A 21,453-nucleotide genomic window follows, 5' to 3' on the forward strand; every position below is an offset into this window, starting at 1 on the left:
GTGCGGAGATCGTCCACAATATCCACACATAAATAAATGCATGTGTTTTATGTACAGTGTCTGTGTAGGTGTCCATCTCCGGTTCAAGTCCATAAAGTCTAGAGGAGATTATTCCAGCATCACTGAGCTAATGCACTCACACACATACGCTCTATCTCTCTCACTCACAATCAGTCAGTCACACCCACTCACTCACCCACAGACCCACCCACCCACCCACCCACTCACTCACTCAGTCACACACACCCACCCACCCAGTCAGTCAGTCAGTCAGTCAGTCAGTCAGTCAGTCAGTCAGTCAGTCACTCACTCACTCACTCACTCACTCACTCACTCACTCACTCACTCACTCACTCACTCACTCACTCACTCACTCACTCACTCACTCACTCACTCAGTCAGTCACACACTCACTCACTCACTCACTCACTCACTCACTCACTCACTCACTCACACACTCAGTCAGTCACACACTCACTCACTCACTCACTCACTCACTCACTTAAAGCACCTTTTATCAAAAGAAAGAAGGAAAGAAAACAACAACAAAAAGCTATTTGGCTTCTGTTTGTCTCATTGTGTTTAATGCGTTTGTGCAGGCGCTCGTGCGAAATCACTTCTTTCTCAATTTTCTGCATCACAGAACAACCATATCGGCCTCTGCTTTCATGTGTGACCATGTTACGTTCAAATAAGAATCAGATGTAATTGGATTTTTTTTAACGCTTTATAAATTGTCGCCTCGTCAATAAAAAAGTAAAAAATGAACTGATTTCGAGTCTTTGAGATTTCTATTATAGACTTGTTTAAACTCATCAAATGAATATTGCTGTTCATCCCTGACGGCAATTACATGATCATCCAGCGGTTTGTACGTCTCTCTGGCAACAGAAACACACAGAGAGAAACAAAACACTTTTGGAATTGGATTAAACGGTGGTTCAGATATTTCGCCGGGTTCGAGCGGAGAGTAACCTGAGCTCCTCGACGGTTTCATTTTCAGATCGCATCAAACAGAATCTGAGATGCTTTTAAACTCTTAACCTGCCAATTCACAGATAATGGAGCCATCAAACCTTCAGAGTGAAGGAAAGATCCACTCCGCCCCCAAGCACCGAAGGCGCCACACAAACACATAAACACACACTCACATACAATCTGCACTATTGAAACCAAAATGGCATAGTTCTCATTATGGTGTTCAAATCTGTATTAGTATCGTCTGCGCGACATGAAAAGCATGTCGCTTTTTTAAGACATGAAAACAACTGTTGAATTGTGGGCTGGTGCTTGACACTTCGTAAGCTGCAGCAGCATCAAGTGTTCCATTTATTTCCTTTCCCAGTTTTTATCGGCAAACTTATCGGCCCTGGATCCTTCCTCTCTCCCCCCCAAGGCCTCGTTGGTGTGGTGACGGATAAAAGGTGGATGCTAGGAGACAGAGAGGGCGATGAAGAAAAGTGATGCCACGGTTAGGAGAAGGCGATCTCTGGATGGACTGCTACCGCTGATGCTCTTCTCCAATTTAGGGACCTCGGGATTATCATAGTCATCTAGAGAGAGACAGACAGATCAAAATTACCAGCTGGTCTAGACACCATTGTGGCGTGACTCACTAAGGTATAGAAAACCAGCTGAGGCCTAAGGGAAGGAGTTAAAAATAAAACGTGTTGACTCAGGTATGCTCTGAAGATGTCTGTGTTTGTGTGGAGTAGACAAACTTCATTGTGAACACAACAGAGACTAAAATTTAACTATTACTATCAGCTACAAGTGGAATGTCCGATGTGCCCAAGTAATCTATGGAATTTTGCAACATCGTCACCGGAGACGAACATCTAACACAACCGGTTTGTTGGTGTCTGCGACTGCGAGCGGGTGTCCTCCAGCTCAGGGACTCTGTGATAGACAGACGAGTTTATAAACACACGTCTTCACTTACAGGTGAAAAGGAACAGTGTGTGACGCAAATTGGCTGCCAAAAGAAAAAACATCTCCAGACACGCACACATTACATGAGTGTGTTTTTGACAGAATAATATGATGTTACACCACTCAGACAAAGGATGTGACAGTTTTTCCAGAGACTTCGGGGGTGCTAATTTTCCTTTTATCACCTTTTTACGCAGATAGCATTAAATTAACATTTGAATCACAACAGTATTTAACTATGAGACTTAATATTATTATCATTCTTGTTTAAATCTTTTTCTATAGTCTGTATTTTTTGCTTTTTATATTCCTTTTGTTAAATAATACCTGTCAGATTAAAAGTGTACAAGTCACTGTGCAAATAAAGTGCATTATAATCACTATGGCAGGGCAATGTTTGATTGACAGGAGTCCTTGGATGCCTGGCAGGAGAGAAGAGCTGTGTGGGATGTTCTGGAACATGTTTACCTGCTGGAATTTAACACACTGTGCCAACATCAACAACTCGGGCCAGATACAATCACATGACCAATTTGTACTTTGTACTTTCGTGAAGTTGTTTTTCGTTTGGAGAATGGATTACAGAGATATTTGATGAACTTGTCCTATCAGTGACCTGAACGGGAAGTCGAATCTCACATTACGGAACACAGAGAACTTTGCGTCAGATATAATATTGTAGTAACACTGTACAATAAGGTTCACATGGTTAACATAATTTTCAGTTTGCATTCAGGTATAAAAAACCAAAAGCAATTTTACAGCATTCGTTAATCTGGGTCAATGTCAATAAATAAACTGTTGTTCATTGTTAATTCATGTTTGTTTATAATACATTAGCTAATGTTGATTTCTACAACAAAATGTTAAAAATATAGACACATTCAGCAAAGACCGCAAAGACACATTAAACTGATCAAAAGATACAGTACTGATTTTTATATTGTTACCAAAAAATTATATTATTTCACATAAATGCGGTCAAACAATCCTGAAAAAAAATGATCATGTTTCCACAAAAATATTAAGCAGAACAACTGTTTTCAACTGTAATAAAAAAAAAATAAAATAAAAAAATAACTGTTTCTTGGGCACCAAATCAGCATATTTATTAGCTTTCCATTACATGATTAAACTGCATTTTAAAATGAATTAAAATGTTTTTTCAACAGCTATTTTAAATTGTAATAATTTCACAATATTACTGTTTTTATTGTATTTTTGATCAAATAAAATCAGCCTTGGTGAGCATAAGAGACTTAAAAAACATTTAATAAAAATGTACATAGACACCAAACTTTCGAAAGGTGGTGTATATATACAAACTAATACTATTTTAGATGAATAAATGCTGTAAAAGTATTGTTCATTGTTAGTGTAGGATGTCTATTGCATTAACTGATGAATTAACCAATATTCCTTAATACAAGCAGGAAATGGTTTGTTTTATTGTTAGAAAAAGCATATAAAGAGAGCGGTATATGAGCACAGTGCCACACACATCTTCTTCTTGTTCTGTATTATTCCCCAAAGGCCAAATAAAAGTTGCCTTTGTTGTTTCTTGCATCTGTATTTGTGATTGCCTGCGTGTTTGTGCGAGTCGCTCTGTAGTAATATCATGAATTCCTTTTGCCCCGTAAAACACACTGCCATTATTGGGACTAACTGCTCCAGCAGATTTACAGAACTGACATTTAGAATCCTGCAAATGAGAATTTATGTTTCTAACGACTTCAGAATCCAATTTTATTTAAATTAGTAAGTGCTTCTGTATTTTTTTCTTTTATTTTAAAAGCACTTGCAGCATTCTAGAGTTTAAAGTGGCAGTTTTGTGAGTAACTTTTGATTTGTTTGTAGAAGTGCACTTTAGAAATGTATAATTTCCATTGTTTTTTTTTGTTGGTCAATACTAATAGGACAGCAGTGACAGGGTTTCTTTTGTTTGTTGGACACAGATGTATGGAGCAGTACTGAAATGTGTGGCTTCCCGAGACCCGGCTGGCCTCTTGCGGTTGTTCTCTTCCCCTCTCTGGCCTTTTTGAAAACTGAACCCCTGATCGGAGCAAGCGGGAGAGAGCCGGTGCTCAGATTCCAGTTATTGGAAATCGTTGGGTGGCTCTGACCCAGAGACGACCCAAAACACATCCATCTGTCTCAAAACACACGCTCGGAAAAAAACACGAACAGATCGATGCCTCTTTATTCCTTAAAAACACTTGAAGTCAAATCAATTTATTTTCTCTCATTTAAATGGTGCGGTCGTCGCTGTCCTTGAGTCGGGTTACCGCGGTGGTGAGGAAGTGCAGGATGTGACTGTACGGCTGGGAACTGGAGGGCTAGTTCTGCCACTGCTAATCAGCGCTAACACTAGCCTCGGCGCTAATCAAGCTAACTACAGCCGGGCAGCTCACGCTTCGTTTGCCTTTTAGCTTGTGGCTTCATTAGTGTCAGTCATTGCCCATAAGATGTGTGTTAGCAGATATAGGCTACTGTGTTTGTTTGGTATACGCCGTGTGCGCAGGAAAAGCAAATTAGAGTTGATCTCATATGCATTTTTATTACACATTCAAATGACATGAAGTGGATTTAGCTTCTTAACTTCGCACCCAATTTGATTTATAACAATAAATCCGCTCTTACACGCACACGCATGATTTATGAGCTTGCTGTGTAATTACGAAAGAGGCGTGTGGATGGCACAGATCTGGGCGTAGAAACCTTGGGTGTAAATGTCAACTTAGTCAGTGATTTATATGCATATGTATAAGTGTCAGTGTGGTCCGTCTGGTGTGCGCGTAACTCACCGAGGTCATCGATTTTGATGTTAGGTCTTAGAGTGTAGTCTGGCTCTGTGGGCTGGGGCTCATCATCTGAATCAGATGCTGGGAAGACATGAAAGGAGAATCAGAACACACACACTCTCCCCTCTCTCTGAAGGATCTCATGCATGCTCTCAAAGGCCTTGGGAATTTATTTGTAAGCTCCTCCGGGTCATACAGCACTGGATGGAGGCTACTTACATCAAAGGGATGCGTTATAAATCACGAAACAATGGTCTACTAGGTTGACAACTTGTCTAACAACTAACAATTATCAACAGTCAAGGGAGTGAGCACTAGGGGACCCAAGGAAAATTTGATCGATTTTTTTAGGGCTATCAAAATGATGACAATGTCAATTTAGACTTTTACAGAAAATTATGAATAATTCATATTTTTATTCTTTTGACTGCCATTCATTTTTGTGAAAAAAAGAAAACCCCAAAATATTTCTTTCAAGAATAGTTTGGGTTATCCTCTGTTAATCTGCTTTGAAACTATATTATTTTGATATTTATTTTAGGTATTTATTGTAAAATGCTTAGTGGGTAGACGAAAATACATTCTGCTTAACAGAAAGAAAAAAAGTGTCAGATAATATTTTAATAGTCAGAACAAATGTACTGTGAAAAATCCAATTAATATTCAGAAATAATATTTTATTATTATTGTTTTAGCTTTTGTATTTAGCATTGCTTTAATTTAGCAAAAAACATTTTTTTTTCTTTAAGTGTCCTATTACAAGCGTTGTGTTTTTTAAGACGGCGCATCAAGTTTGAGTCCAACTTTTAAAAATGCATTGAAAAACTACTGCATTTTGTTTCGTTCTTGTTTGGTTTTAGAGTCCTCATGAATTTAGATTTTTAGTTATTTGGCTTATAGCATGAATATGCTAGCCTTAAGGTAATCTATAAGCTAGTTTGCTCCAAAACAAAGACAAAATTTGCATTTAGAAGATATAAGCATTCAAAACTTACAGTTTTTCATTTCCGCCAATATGCATCAATGATTTTGATGATATCATTCTGCACTTCAGCTTCTCATCAGATTTTCTTATGAGTGATGATATATGCAAGTCGGTGCATACCAGAAAACATATTGAACCCATTTGAATTCTGCACAGAATGCTATATTTTAAAGCGGTGTGGAGGAGATTAGGAGGAGAAACGGTTAGAGATTAGGAGGAAACTGCGGCTTTCGCTATCTCAACGGCTCCGGGCTGTGATATAAACGAAACGCTATTGGCTATTTTAAAAAAAAGGAGGAGCTGTTCGATATGTCCCACCTTGTCTTCCTGTTTCAGAGAAAATGACGTGTTCAACACATGCCATTGAATAATGCTGCGAGTTTCAAGGCACGTTGGTGGGCCTTCAAATGCCCCCCATCACTGCACATGGTATCTCTCTAATCTAACACACCTGACTCAACTCATCAGCTCATTAGTAGTTTTCCACATCCTGATAAATACATCAGCCCTGCTTCAGCTATTTGATCTCAAGGCACTGGAGTTCAGACCTGACTGAGCAAGACTAACAGATTCATCTTGACACAAGAACTCAGAGACTCCAAGATAGAGGGCAGAGGTTAAGACAGCACACAGTATGCTCTCTCTTTCTCTCTCTCTCTCTCACATACATCCACTGAGCTGGAATATTATTAATGAACATGAGCACTGACAGAAAGAGAGGGTGAGGGGGTTAAAATAACACTCAGTGCCAGCAAACTGACTTTGAGAGAACATGAATCCTGACAGGACCTGGAAACAAGAGAGAAGAGGGAGAGAGAGAGAGGGGGGGGAAGAAATAACAGAGGTGGAACAATAGAATGGTTTATAGCAGTGTTTCCCAATCTTTGTTTTTGTCTTATATACTCTTAGTTTTTAACTGCATTCAGCTTGATATCGATATGTTTCAATTGGCCAAGACATTTTAAATAAAAAGCAATTATAATTTACAGAGACCCACACATGACGTGCAAGAGAAAAAAATATATATGTATGTTGCAGCCACAAATGAAGAATTCGTTCCCTTGTTTTAGTTAAATCATGGCCACGATATAAATTAAAACGGGGGAATGAATTAGTACAATGTGGCCACGATTTACTAAAACAAGGGAATATATGAATAAGCGTGGGGAAAAAATCCTGGCCACGATTGAGCTAAAACAATTAAACAAAATCTTAATTTGTTATATTTTATTATATAATTTCCCCCCATGTCGTGCAGGGCTCCATAATATATATTTTTTTATTTGAATCTTTTAATAAGTGACAATTTCTGTTTTATACACTACTTCATAAATTTAGGGTTGGTACATTCTTTTAATTTTTTCGAAAGAAGTCTCTTATGCTGACAAAGGTTGCATTCACTTGATAAAAAATTGAGTAAAAACAGCAATATTGCAAAATATTATTACAACTTTTATTTTTTATTTTTTTATTATATTTTAGCTGAAAGCTGAATTTTTCAGCATCATGACTCCAGTCTTCAGTGTCACATGGTCCTTCAGAAATCAGTCAAAATATGCTGATTTGCTGCTCAAGAAACATTTCTTACTTTGACCTTACTATTATCAATTGAAAACAGTTGATAAATAATAACTGCTTAATATTTTTTTAGAAACAGTGATACATTTTTTCATGATTCTTTGATGAAAAGATTGTTAAAAATAACAGCATTTATTTGAAATAGAAATATTTTGTAGCAGTATAAATTTCTTTACTTTCACTTTAATCGATTTCATGCATTTTTGCTCAATAAAAGTATTAATTTCTTTAAAAAATAAACTTACTGACTTTTGAATGGTAGAGTAAGTTTAACGAACTAAAGCCAAAATCTTTTCAAGTACACCCTGAGGTACGCGTATCCCTGGTTGGGAATCACTGTAGTGCCAAAAAAAAAAAACATTAAGACATCAAAAAACCTATTGGGGAAAGAGAGGGAGAGAGAGTGCTTTCTGTGTAAACAGATTGATTAAATCCTCAGAAAGACAGATAGTAGAGTTAAAGAAAACTGGACTGAGGTGGGTGGACAGGTGGATTAATTGACTGAAAAATAGAATGGTTGGATGGATGAAATGATGAGTTGATGGATGGATGGATGGATGGATAGAGGTCGATACCTGTTGAGCAGCAGACATACACTCTTAATCTCAGGCAGCTCCGCCCGTGGTGATGAGTGGGTGTGGCTAAAAAAACAAGAAAATGTCAATCATCTGTCAGTCATCAGAAATACTGTAATATTCTGTAAAATTGTCTGCAATATTAAACACAGAAAAGCTTTAAATAAGTAATACCATCTAGTATCTAAAAAGAAGCTTGTACTATTGGATGTAAATGGTAACTTGTATGACAACGCAAGCATAAGGTCCTACAGATACAATGTATAGTGTTAGCATTGTGTGTGTAAATATAATAGTATGTAAATGTGGATTATTATGCACTTACTGTATACAGTAATGTAAATAAACCGATTTATGAACTTTATAGTTATAAATATCTATAATACATTTAAATACAATGATTTATTTTATTATTCGAAATCAACATTTATTAAAGGCAGAGCAACAAATTTAAATTAATATTTACATAATAATGACAATTTGGGGAGGGTGATGATGTACTTAATTGTTATTAAAATAATGTTGTAATTTGAAAAAAAAAAACCCTTTTTTTTAAGCAGAATATATATTTTTCTTTCTTTTGATGGACATGTCTGACATTCATATACTATAATACAGTAATGTAAATAGCTGTGTTACAAAACTCTATACTCACAGATATAATAATACTCGTGCCCAACGTGGAACTCATAGCCGAGCGAGAAGGCGCTGTAGCGCTGAAACTTTTCCGAGAACTTGATTGGTGCATGCGGGGCGTGGGGGCGGTTACACTCCCAGCGTTTGAAGCCCAGCTGCGGGTCACACGTACGGTAACCACGATAACTGACCATGTAGAGCACGTACTGCTCAGCGACACCTCTCTGGCTGCTGTTGTAGTGAGGACAGTAGATATCCAGATAGTCATTGACATTCACCTGCACAGTGTAGCCCTCCTTACGAAGTCTGATGACAGAGAAACACACATTATAGTCAGTTATTGCTCAGAAAATGCTGGATATATTTTGCATCTTTATCCACCATACATTCACCAAGCTACGCAAAAAACAGAATAGTGCATATTTACATAAATGACTAAAGGAAAGTGTATATGTGTGGTGCTGTGACCAGTCACCAATCTTTTAACAGGGTTCCAACACATTTTCAACTTCAAAATTCCTCTTTTCCAGACTCAAATTTCCAAACCTCTTTGTAAATTTGTCAGACCATAATTAAACGGTTCATACATCATTATTTTGGTATATATGTAAATATTTTCACTTTCTGTTTTTTTTTTTTTATTGGTTTTCTTGAAGTGATAACATGCACTAAATTGATGAGAATAAACCTTTATAACCTGCATTTCTGCGTAATGAAAATTTGCTTCTTGGAATCATTCAGCCGTGTTCGACAATCACTAAATGATCACTAAACTTTTGCCATGAAAACTCTCTGCATGTTTGTATGATACATAGCAAAGCTGAATGTGAGAACAACTAAATGCCCTCAAATTTTATAATCAGTCAAGCACATCTGATTTAAAATAGCAAGAGGTCAGGTGCAGCTGATTTCACATTCTTCCAAAATGAAAAGCAAAAAAAACACAAATCATTTTCAGCCCCATGTGACCTCTACTATAGAGAAAATTATCCAGTGATCTGAGTGAAGCTTTTTTTTTATATAATTATACATTATTTACATTTACAGTAGGCTATATTGCACATCAGAGCAATGCAGGTAGGTGTTTTGTAAATAATCACACACACACACACACACACGCGTCTTTCCTTTTTTCTTCAAGGTTAAAGGAGGACAAATAAGTTTTCACACGATGATGGATGCATTTTCTTCGGCTGAAGTTCAGGCAGAATCAGTGCAAGCTTGTATCAGACATTTGCATTTCGGGGGAAGCTCCCTCGGGCCTGAGAGATAGAGTGAAGGTGAGCATGAAGAAGGGAGAGACGAGAGTGATGGCTGTGTTGGGACCTGTAGTAATATATTGTTATACCGCTCCAGTGCACAGCTGTATTGACAATGAGTCTTACCATTCCAAGACTGTGTCTGATGAAAGCGCGCGTAACGCAACGTAGGCCTACTGTATATAAACAACGAATGCAGCTCTCGCGGGGCCAGTCTTACCGCAGGTTGGAAAAGTTGCACTGCAAGTGTCAGGATTCGGTACCTTCTTCACTGCACTCGTTTGTCAATGTCACACCAGTAGACGCCGAGACGATGGAGTGAAACTCAGCTCTCTCAATGATGGGAGGTTGCCATAATAACATCTGACCAGCAGGTGTCAGTATTTAGATGCGCAAATGAATATCAATTTCTTTTCCTCGGTTCTAGGTCACTTCTCCTGGGAGATTATTATTCAATTATTGAATGAAGATCAAACATGCTGCATTAACGCCTCTCCCGCTTCACATTCGTCTCTGATCCCCTACTCCTCTCATTCTATTCCTCCGTCTCACTTCTGACTTTTAAATGCAAATGATGGTGTGTAAGCGCAATGTTTGCTTTTTGTCTGTAGTACTAGGCTATATCACGCCACAGCCACACCCATCTACACACACATTCATTCATTCAACACCATGTGCAAAACGGAAAGGAAACCACAGGAAAAAGTAAAGATTTTATTGCAACAATATACTAGCCTTTTTTTCCCAATAAAATTTAGGCTAGGCTACTTACTAGCAAAACTTGGTATTATTAGCGATTGATGTTATGTGACTCTGCTACACTGTTTGCACGAGTCCCCAGAGGGAAATCCGGAGGCCGTCAAACTTTTGGAACTTTTGGAACTTTTCACTTTTCACCGAAACTAAGTCAATGGGGCCATCAAATGTTTGGTTACCAACATTCTTCAAAATATCTTCTTTCGTGTTCAGCAGAAGAAATAAATTCACACAGGTTTGGAACAACATGAGGATGAGTAAATTTAAATTTTTGGGTGAACGATCCCTTTGATGGCCAAATAAAGGTAAGCTACACTTCATTGAATATTTGTTGACCAATAGTAGGGCATGTCAGATGCCATATTAAATTTAACACGGATGCAAACGAGGCTGTTAAAGATAGACGTAGGCTACATTCTTTGTGGCACTCAATAAAGGCCATGTCATTTTCACAACACACAACTTTTAAAATGGTTTTGTAAAGTTGTCGTCTTCTTTTTTCCCCGGAAAAGACATTTCGTCAGCTGAACAATCAGTATGTTGTAAGAAGAAACCATTGAACGCACTGTATCCCTCACAGCCTCCTTTTCATTCATGTCAAAAATTAAATAGCACTAACTCCCTGGTCTATTGAGTAGTTGTCACAACGAAATCTGCCATTAAAAAAATGTATTACTGAGCAAAATTCAAACAGTAAAACAATTATTAAACAAAATAATTCACGAGATAACAAAAATGTAAAAGGTAAATGTAAAATATATTATCATAGCCATAATTTGCCAATAAATATTGTAATGAATTTAAAATCAGATTAAATGTTTAACATTTAAAAGACGCCAACTTGCCCAGTCCTGAATTTTTCCAAAAGGATTTAGACTATTGTTCAATTAAAATATACCCTTAGGCCTATACCCTCGACCATTGCATATAGGTAATGTCAGTTTTACTTGTTTGTTTTTCGTTCCAAACTTATTTGCAGTGCGGGAATGATGACAGTAAGTCGGAGGTGGAAGACTGATGGAAGGGAATCTGCTGTTGTTATTATGTCCACGAGGGGGCGATGAAGAGAAGAAACGTTCCCTCACTGTGGGAGATTTCAAATCAGTAAAAAAATGATCCTAGAGTATTTAAAATAGGCTGGCACACATTTTCTTCTCAGCTCAGAGTAGTAACCCCTCTGTATTAAAGGGCAAATCATTGGAACTACTGAGCTAACATTTGAAAGAACATACATACACACAAGGTTTACATGATTGTATGTGTGTGTACAGGCTGTGTGGGTCCATGATGCAAGATGCTGAGCTAGGCAGCAGGTCAGAGCAAGATCAAGACTCAGTGGATCAATGTCACAATGAGAGAGAGAAAGACAGAGGCCAACGCTTCTACAACAGAACAAAAGCCAAGAAAAGCCATAATACCATCTGATAAACAACTGCCTATATAAGCGTTTTAGTTCGCTTCATTAATCAAATGTTGCAAGTACACCAAGACATCCCATTATTATGGTCCATTTCGTGTTTTTCGACACATATTAATTAAAATCCCCATACTGTCCATGTAGAACTTGAGTTAGATGCACATTTCTCATAGTTACATATGTGCAGAATGATTGTGCCTACAGAGCATATCTGTAATGAGAGAGAGAGAGAGAGAGAGAGAGAGAGAGAGAGAGAGAGAGAGAGAGATGGCAGAGCTGAATCAGCACCACAGGAGAAACAGCAGCTCTCTTCTCTTCCCTCGTTGTTCTTTTCTGTTCTTCTAATTAACCCCCTCAATCCGTTTAATTAAAGGAGAGCATCTGTCCTGCGAACAGTTGACAAAACACATGTGAGGTGTGTTAATACACAAACACACAAACGCACATGCTGTGCTCTATAAAGGACACCTGCAGATCCACTGATGACTGTGGACTAAAAGTAAAAATGTGTTAACATCCAGACCTCTGCATCGAGTCAGTTAAGCAATATAGGGCCTATCACATTAACAAGAGTGCTGGTGTTCCGAACATCATGCGATTCGACCGCAGGTAATCACAGCTGTGCTGATATTCAGACCAACAGCGCCATTTTATACAACAGTTAAATAAACAAGATCTTCATATTAAGTAGCATTTAGACGCAATGCCAGTTACCTTGTCGAGTTTTGCTAGGGAACGAAAAGTTTCAAACAAAGCCAAAGGTGTTAATTTACTTGAGTCAATTATTCAATGACTCACTCTCTTTAGTATCAATTGTTTGAGTAAATGATTCAGTGACTCAATTGTTACAATCCTGAATACATCAGTGTTTTTGAATGAATTGCTTAAGTTTAAATGACTCTTAAATATTTTGAACAAATTGAGTAACTGATTCAGTGGCTGCGTCCGAAAGCTTAGGCAGTGACTTGTTGCCTCGTTGCCCTATCAGGCAATGACTTTGCAGGCAGTGTTTGAGCATGAAGATACCTCACGAAACTGATTTCGGACAGGCAGCACAACGGTTTAATGGTCTACACAAAAATGTGAGCTTTTGAGTGAAGTTTTGATTACTACGATACAAATTTCTCACTAGAAATGACATCAAAAGAGGAAAATTTACACAAACTGACCACCAAACACAACTTTCAGATGCCATTTTTATTTTTTAGCTCAACTGTCACAGAATGGAAAGCACATGATTGTGGGATATCAAAGGCAACGAAGGATACATCTATGCTGCCTTCAAAAATCGATCTCAGGAGACAGGAAGTTAAGCTAACATTGGATTCGGACGTGCCTTGATGCCTTCCTACCTTGGATTGTAAAGCTTTCGGACGCAGCCAAAGGCTCACTCACTTGTAACGTTCTTGAATGAATCAATGTTTTTGAACAAATCTCTTGAGTAAATGATTCAATGACTCAATCCCTTGTTTCATTCCTGAATGAATCAGTGTTTCTGAATGTATATTGATTAATTAGGTGTGTTTGACTTAAAGCGGCGCTGCTCAGACCAATCTGTGTATGAATACCGCAAGAGCGATTCGAAAGCAGATGGAGCCATCTGCTCTCTAATCGCTCAAAACGAACACACCTAATGATACCGCGACTCCTGAATCAATCAGGGTTTTTGAACAAATCACTTGAGAAAATTATTCAATGACTCACTAATCAAGACTTCACCATGTGTCGCTAACTACTGGGGTAACAAAGTGACTTGCAGAAAGGTTCACTGAAAAATCTCCACCACTTCAGCACAGACTGACAATCATGCATAGATTTTGAGTGCAATTTTACTGGATTTAAAAAAAAAAGGTTTTTAATTATTATTTAAAAATTGTTTCATTGTTCTTTATTCCATTTCCTACAGAAAAAAAACACACACACAACAACAAAAAAACAGCTGCATGTCTTCCCTGATAGTATTTAGTCCTCCATGTTTCTTTCACCCTGTTTCTTTCTATCTCCATTTTGTGTTTCCCATCTAATTATTTGGTCAATCCCCACTCATTTTATTCCTCTCTCTCTTTTTGTCCTTTCTTTCCTCCTCTACAGCGGTAAATTATTGAAAGGTTATTAAATTCAGAGGCATCATAGAGCCACTGCCGCTGGCTCACACACACACACACACACACACACACTTGCGGCTGAAAACGTGCCAGATGCCTCCCCAATAAAATGAATACGCGATTCCACTCTCTGCAGCCAAACAGATGTTTACTATTCACTGGGTTCAGAGCAGGTTTTTAATCAATCAAACTTTCTCGTAATCAGCGTTTCAGCCGGGAGAGAGGAAGAGTGTGTGTTTGGTTTTAAATCTGCTAAGGAATTGATATGTGTCTGTGGGGGAGAGTTCAGCCGCTGTTACCTGCTCTCAAGGCCAACCTCATCACCGCTCCCCTCACATCAAGTGAGTGTGTGTCTGTGTGTGTGTGTGAGCGTAAATCACACACACCTTCACTCACTTCCCCTCGTTTCAAAGCCCATTTGCCACAGGCAATTAGAAACCAACCAATCTCTCGTTCTCGCTCTCACTTTAACTCCTCTCTGCGGCTCATTCTCTACGTCTCACTCCTTTCTGCCGTTCTCCCTTCCTCTTCTCTCACTCTTTATCGATGCAGTCGCTCACTGTCACAGCACTGATGGCGAGTTTTAGCCTTCTGAACTGTACTAATCCAACAGATAAATTCACTCTCACTCACACAAAGTGCCACTTTCCGACGTTGGTCGATAGTACGTGAAGTTTTAAGTAAACCCAGGAGAGTCTGTTTATTAAACAGATGGTGCAGATATGATTTTCAATACACACAATATTTAATCTATTTCAATATATCAGTTCAGTCTAGTCATTTTCGATTTTCTTCACAGTCATCTCTACACAGACACCGGTGAACCGTCCTCTCTCTCACTCACACACACACACACACACACACACACACACACACACACACACACACACACACACACACACACACACACTCGCTGGTCATCACTTTACTGTTTATTACCCCCTTTCTTCTGAACAACAATGAGGACATAGCTCTCTCATTCTTCTCTGCATCTTTCCTTCACCCCCTCGCTCTCTTTATTGCAAGTTCAAGTAAGTTTACAGAACACAGCTCCCCTCTGAGCAATGAAGAGGGAGAATGTATACTTCTGTTGGGACTTGTTTCTTTGTGTGTGTGGGCACACCTCTGTTTATTCTTGTATGTTATTATAAGTGTTATTATATTAGCTGTGGGCAGTTGGTCTCCGATCATGCACCTGGAAAGCAAAGCTGTATTATTGCTCAATTGTTTTGTATCATTTAACTTTGGGATTAGTTCTAATTCTTGGGATCGCATAGATATGTAGATGTCACATGCGACTGCTCAAGACATTTCGACGTGTCTACCATCTTGGAACGGTTAACATGGCGCTGTTCACCAATTACACTAACAACAAATCAATGTACTGCTATGGAAATATATATATTCATACATGTGAATAGGTTGTAGATACACAGTCAACTTGCTCTCGAGTGGCCACAGACAGGATTTGACTGTTCCAATATGGCACACAGCTTACGTATAACAGCCCATAAAAATAGACACTAATGAGGTATCTATGTATATATATCTATGGTGTCTATTTACCACATGTGTTAGTATTGCCAAGCCGCTGTCTGTCCTGTTGTATAAGGCTGTCTTAAAGCTGTTGATTTTGGTTAAGCTCTGTTAGGCATAGAGTGCAACAGTAACCGCCCATTTTGTCAGTAGCCTTGGTTCCAGAAGTGTTTTCCCATTGATTTTCTCCATAGAAAACTCTTCAATAAAGAGTTCAAGGCCATGAATAAAACTACTCCCAGCTCCAAAATGAATCACAAAATCACAACCTTTAAATTCAAAGATAAAAAGTATATGAATATAAAAAGCTAAAAAGGATATGAAACACTAATTGTGTTTTTATAAGGGAATGAGTGAAACATAGCTAAGTACAATATAATACTACAGATTTTAAATTCATTGATTCTGTGTATAAATTAAATATTTGAATTTTGGCTAAATTTGTAAAACAATTAAAAAAGAAATTAATACTTTTATTCAGCAAGGATGTATTAAATTGATCAAAAGTGACAATAAATACATTTAAAATGTTACAAAAGATTTTGAATTCAAATAAGTGCTGTTCTTTTTCACTTTATATTCATCAAAGAATCCTGGAGTTTTCACAAAAAATATTAAGCAGCACAACTGTTTTCAACATTCATAAGAAATGGAGCTCCTAAATGAACATGGAAAAAATGATGGGGGAAAAAAAACGAGATGGGAGGAAAAATTACATGTCAGTGTTTTTGTGTTCTCTCGTAAAAAGAATGGAGTAATGAATGGACACTAAAGGATGGTTCAAAATTCAGCTAAGCTTTAAATGTGATTAAAATGCAAAAGAAAATTAAATCATGCTGACTGATCGTTTCAGCAGAAGCATACACCTGCATACAAAATAAGAACGAGCTCATTGTACATGTCAATGTTTTGAAAGGTTTTCAAAGATTTCTACGGAACCATTGAAAATCAATTTCTCTATGGCTAATGAATTGAAATTAAGTTACTGAATTTGAATGGTACACTCACTCCATTCCTGGCTTTCAATTACTATAGAACCACATTATTGTTATATATGTCTGGCCGGGGTGGCAAGATAAAGAAATATATTTGTCAAATATACTGATCAGAGAGTACATACTAAACTTCATTAATATCAAATCCTACCACTTTGCATTTATCTTAGTATGTTCCATCCCCAAAGTAATAAATCATTTTTTTTCTTCTAGACATCACCAGAGAGCAAATGAGAAAGTTTTCTAAAGTCTCCAGCTGATCTTTCTCCAGAGAAAAAGACTTGTAATCTCAGACGTGTCTCCTCAAGCGTTTCAGAAGAGGTCTTAATGTTCCAAACTGTGCTTAAATTTGCCAATATCCTCAATATCTGCAAGGAAAAAGTCAGAGATTTCAAATTCTCATCAAATTCTTCCAAGACTAAATCATGTGAGCTCTATCTACGCTCATTCTATAACTCTATACTCTGTATAAAATTGTAGGAGAATCATCTAAGACTATACTTAAAGAAATACAGTGAGGAAAATAAGTATTTGAACACCCTGCTATTTTGCAAGTTCTCCCACTTGGAAATCATGGAGGGGTCTGAAATTGTCATCGTAGGTGCATGTCCACTGTGAGAGACATAATCAAAAAAAAAAAAAAATCCAGAAATCACAATATATGATTTTTTAACTATTTATTTGTATGATACAGCTGCAAATAAGTATTTGAACACCTGTCTATCAGCTAGAATTCTGACCCTCAAAGACCTGTTAGTCTGCCTTTAAAATGTCCACCTCCACTCCATTTATTATCCTAAATTAGATGCACCTGTTTGAGGTCGTTAGCTGCATAAAGACACCTGTCCACCCCATACAATCAGTAAGAATCCAACTACTAATGATGAGTACCATCCCAAGAACACCATCCCCTGTGAAGCATGGGGGTGGTAGCATCATGCTTTGGGGGTGTTTTTCTGCACATGGGACAGGGCGACTGCACTGTATTAAGGAGAGGATGACCGGGGCCATGTATTGCGAGATTTTGGGGAACAACCTCCTTCCCTCAGTTAGAGCATTGAAGATGGGTCGAGGCTGGGTCTTCCAACATGACAATGACCCGAAGCACACAGCCAGGATAACCAAGGAGTGGCTCTGTAAGAAGCATATCAAGGTTCTGGCGTGGCCTAGCCAGTCTCCAGACCTAAACCCAATAGAGAATCTTTGGAGGGAGCTCAAACTCCGTGTTTCTCAGCGACAGCCCAGAAACCTGACTGATCTAGAGAAGATCTGTGTGGAGGAGTGGGCCAAAATCCCTCCTGCAGTGTGTGCAAACCTGGTGAAAAACTACAGGAAACGTTTGACCTCTGTAATTGCAAACAAAGGCTACTGTACCAAATATTAACATTGATTTTCTCAGGTGTTCAAATACTTATTTGCAGCTGTATCATACAAATAAATAGTTAAAAAATCATACATTGTGATTTCTGGATTTTTTTTTTTAGATTATGTCTCTCACAGTGGACATGCACGATGACAATTTCAGACCCCTCCATGATTTCTAAGTGGGAGAACTTGCAAAATAGCAGGGTGTTCAAATACTTATTTTCCTCACTGTAGTTGACCTAAAAATGAAAATTATGCAATCATTTACTCACCCTCAAGTAGTTTCAAACCTGTATGATCAGTGTATGATTCAGTGGATAACAAAAAAAGAGAAACATTTTCATTGTATGTACAAAAAAAAACTTTTAGCATTTTGTGTTCCAAAGAAAAAGAACATCTTGGTTTGAAACGACATGAAGGTGAGTAAATGATGACAGAATTTGTATATTTAGGAGAACTATCCCTTCAAATGAAACATACAGTATTTATTTCTCCTAAGAGCAACCTTTGAACAAATACATTTTCGCTCCGATCCTTTGTTTGTTTGTTGATTGCCTTACTCTGGAGCTTTAAATGGATCTCTAAAACAATCTGTTAGCCAGAAAGGAAAGAGGGACAGAGAGAGAAAGAGAGAGAAAGACTGAAGCAGTGGTCTAAGCTCTGGGTTCCATTCTAAAAGCATCATGAGTACAGGCCATGTGTCATGAATTAAAATTGAATTAGCATTGACTGTGTGTGTGCGCGCATGTCTCAAAGAGATGGATGATGAACGACAGAGATGGATGGACACATTCGGGCGAGTGAACGGGAGGAATGAAGGGATGAGGAGGAAGAGAAATGCAAATGAAGAAATGAACGACAGGAACAGAAGTGGGAAACTGGGACGGAGAGACTAAGAGAAGGTGAAACAGGACGCTGAACTAAAGAGGAGAAAGAGGACGTGTCCATCAGGCTCAAGTCCTGAACATACTCTAGGCCAGTGAGACTCAACTATAGTTTCACCTTAGAACCCATTTGTTCAATACATTTGTTTACTTTTGTGTGATTAAACAAAGTTATCATTAAAAAAAATATGAATGAACTTAATTTAATAAATCTCTTCAAATTCGAATTAATAAGTAGGCTATATAAATAATTCATCTTGTCAGAACAAAACATTATTCTCATTGCAAGTGAACAAGTATTTTAGTGTGGATTGTATTTTATTTTGTCGCAAGGGCCAATATTTTTGAAATATAAATATATTAACATATTTTGCAACCTTGTTTTAAATTTTTTTTTTGGGGGGGGGGGGGGGGGGGGGGGGGTAATATGCTAAATTAAATAACTGGATTTTAAATTGTTAATGTTCTACCCACTTACCACTTTTAGAGGAATGTTAAATGTATAAACCTGACAACACTTTCAATTAAATTTAAATGTATTATTAGTTAACTTTGACAGTCCTGTAAAAAAAAAAATTGTCTTTTTTTTTTTTACAATGGATTTTTTGCTTTTTTTTTACATTTTAGTTAAAGTTTTAGTAATTCTATTGAGTCTTCTTGTCATTTTTATTACGTTTTTTGGTTTTGTTTACGTCTATAGTACTTTTTTTTACACAAATTAAACTAAATGAAAATGAGAAAATGCTTTGGCAATTATCTGAAATAAAATAAGTTTCAGTTTTTTACATTTTATTTTTAGAAATGAATGTGGATTTAGTTTTAGTTAGCAATGACAATGGGTCCCGGACCACAGTTTGAATAGAAGACTGTGAATTGTAACGTCAGTTCTTTTTGCGTTTCATCTTGCTGATCAAGTTAGCTAAATTATTTAAGGGTAACTTTCCTAATAATAACAATAACAACCAGTTTAACAGTAAAGACATTTACTGACATTTACTCCCTGAGGTTTGTTACGGCCAGTAACTCTGGCCTTATTTGGGATATTTCTAGCCTTGGAGAGAAATTGTAATTTGAGATATTGAGGACAATGGACAAAAGTTTGACTTAAATGAGTATTAAAGGGGTGGTTGATTATGATTTCACTTTTCTAACTTTAGTTAGTGTGTAATGTTGCTGTTTGAGCAACAACTGCAAAAGTTACAACGCTCAAAGTTCAAAGCAAAGGGAGATATTTTATTTTAAAGAAATAGCTTTTTACAACATTCCTCCAGGGTTAATTACATCACTAACCCTAAAACTTACATAAGCCCTGCCCCCGGGAAGGCGATTTATAGATTATCATGACAGAATATGCTAATCAATGACTAGAAGATAACTACACATAAGCGACCTAAATTCATCTACAAACCATTCAGAAATGTTGTCTACATGTTGTCACTTCTTCTTGAGTCTCTCCATCATTGTCTGAAATTTTCAGTGCATGTGTGTGTGAGGTAAAGGACTCAAGCGGTTGAAGCTCCGCCCTCTGTGCTGGGAGCAGCAGCTCATTTGCATTTAAAGGGACAGACACAAAAGCGGTGCGTTTTTGCTCACCCTCAAAAAGTGACAATTTTATAAAAATATCTGTGGGGTATTTTGAGCTAAAACTTCACATACACACTCTGGGGACATCAGAGACTTATTTTATCTTGTGAAAAGGGCATTATACCACCCCTTTAAGTATAATTAGATGACTGTTATGGTGCTGAGGATGAAAACAAAGGCAGAGTAAATAAAGACATTTCACAGTTCCAGCTAATCTCAAACGCTCTCAAGTCTGCTAAAAACGACAAACCTGCACACCTTTATCGAGCTGTAGTTTCAAGACATTAACCTCTGACCCTCAAATTGATCTAACCCGAACCCCACTACCTCATCACATGTGCGCACTCCCGCCGTTTGGCATGTTTACAGCCCTGGATATTGGTAGTTGGGAGGCTCTTATGGAGAATCAATACAGCGGTTAAGAAAAGAGCAGATTGGAGCAGTGTAATGGTCTCAAGTACTCTCTAAAAGCGCTTTCTCCGAACCCGAGCCCACCCACTTACCCACACACACACAGATGCAGGGCTGTCATTAAACTACATTTACACTCGCACTAACACTGTTTACACAGTGGGGTCTCTGTCCATGAGCGGCTTTGAGCGGGGAGAAACGTGTGAGCTGCGTGTCCAGTTCAGTCTATTCCATGATCTCTTTCTGCCAGTTAGAGTCCCGAAGACACGTAAGCCGGAGTAAATGGCACACAGGACTCCGCTGTAAGTGTGTTTGTGTTTCCATTAACCTCGCTGGCCTCTCTCCTCTCCCACACGTCTAATGTTGCCATCTCCTCTCGTGAAAGACGTGGAAGTGTGTGGCAAAACAAAATGAGGAGAGATCGACAGTGTGTGTCTGTTTGTGTATGTCTTACTGATAAATATTTTAACGTGTCTTTTGCCAACCAAACAAAAGCTAATTTTGTCAAACAAGACAGACTAACCACTCTCCTTTGTTTCTTTGACCTCTCTTTCCTTGTTTTTCTTTCTATCCGCTGCTGGAAATAAAAAAACAGCTGGTGATTTGCTGGTTATATCTGGTATTTAAGGGTCTC

The 21,453-nt window shown here is 37.9% G+C and overlaps 1 protein-coding gene across 1 annotated transcript in view; it reads right to left on the reverse strand.

The window, feature by feature from the left end:
- Positions 1-802: 802 nt before the first annotated feature.
- The window catches only part of efna3b (ephrin-A3b), a 55,417-nt gene continuing 34,766 nt past the window's right edge, over positions 803-21,453 (reverse strand). The window contains exons 2-5 of the mRNA XM_084088160.1: positions 8,527-8,813; positions 7,872-7,937; positions 4,737-4,814; positions 803-1,553 (exon numbers count right to left, since the gene is read on the reverse strand). Coding sequence (XP_083944286.1) covers positions 1,432-1,553; positions 4,737-4,814; positions 7,872-7,937; positions 8,527-8,813 — 553 coding nt within the window. The 3' untranslated portion in view covers positions 803-1,431. The remainder of the gene's footprint in view (positions 1,554-4,736; positions 4,815-7,871; positions 7,938-8,526; positions 8,814-21,453) is intronic.

This window comes from Abramis brama (assembly GCF_963993115.1).
Source record: "Abramis brama genome assembly, chromosome: 17".
Taxonomy (NCBI): Eukaryota; Metazoa; Chordata; class Actinopteri; order Cypriniformes; family Leuciscidae; genus Abramis; species Abramis brama.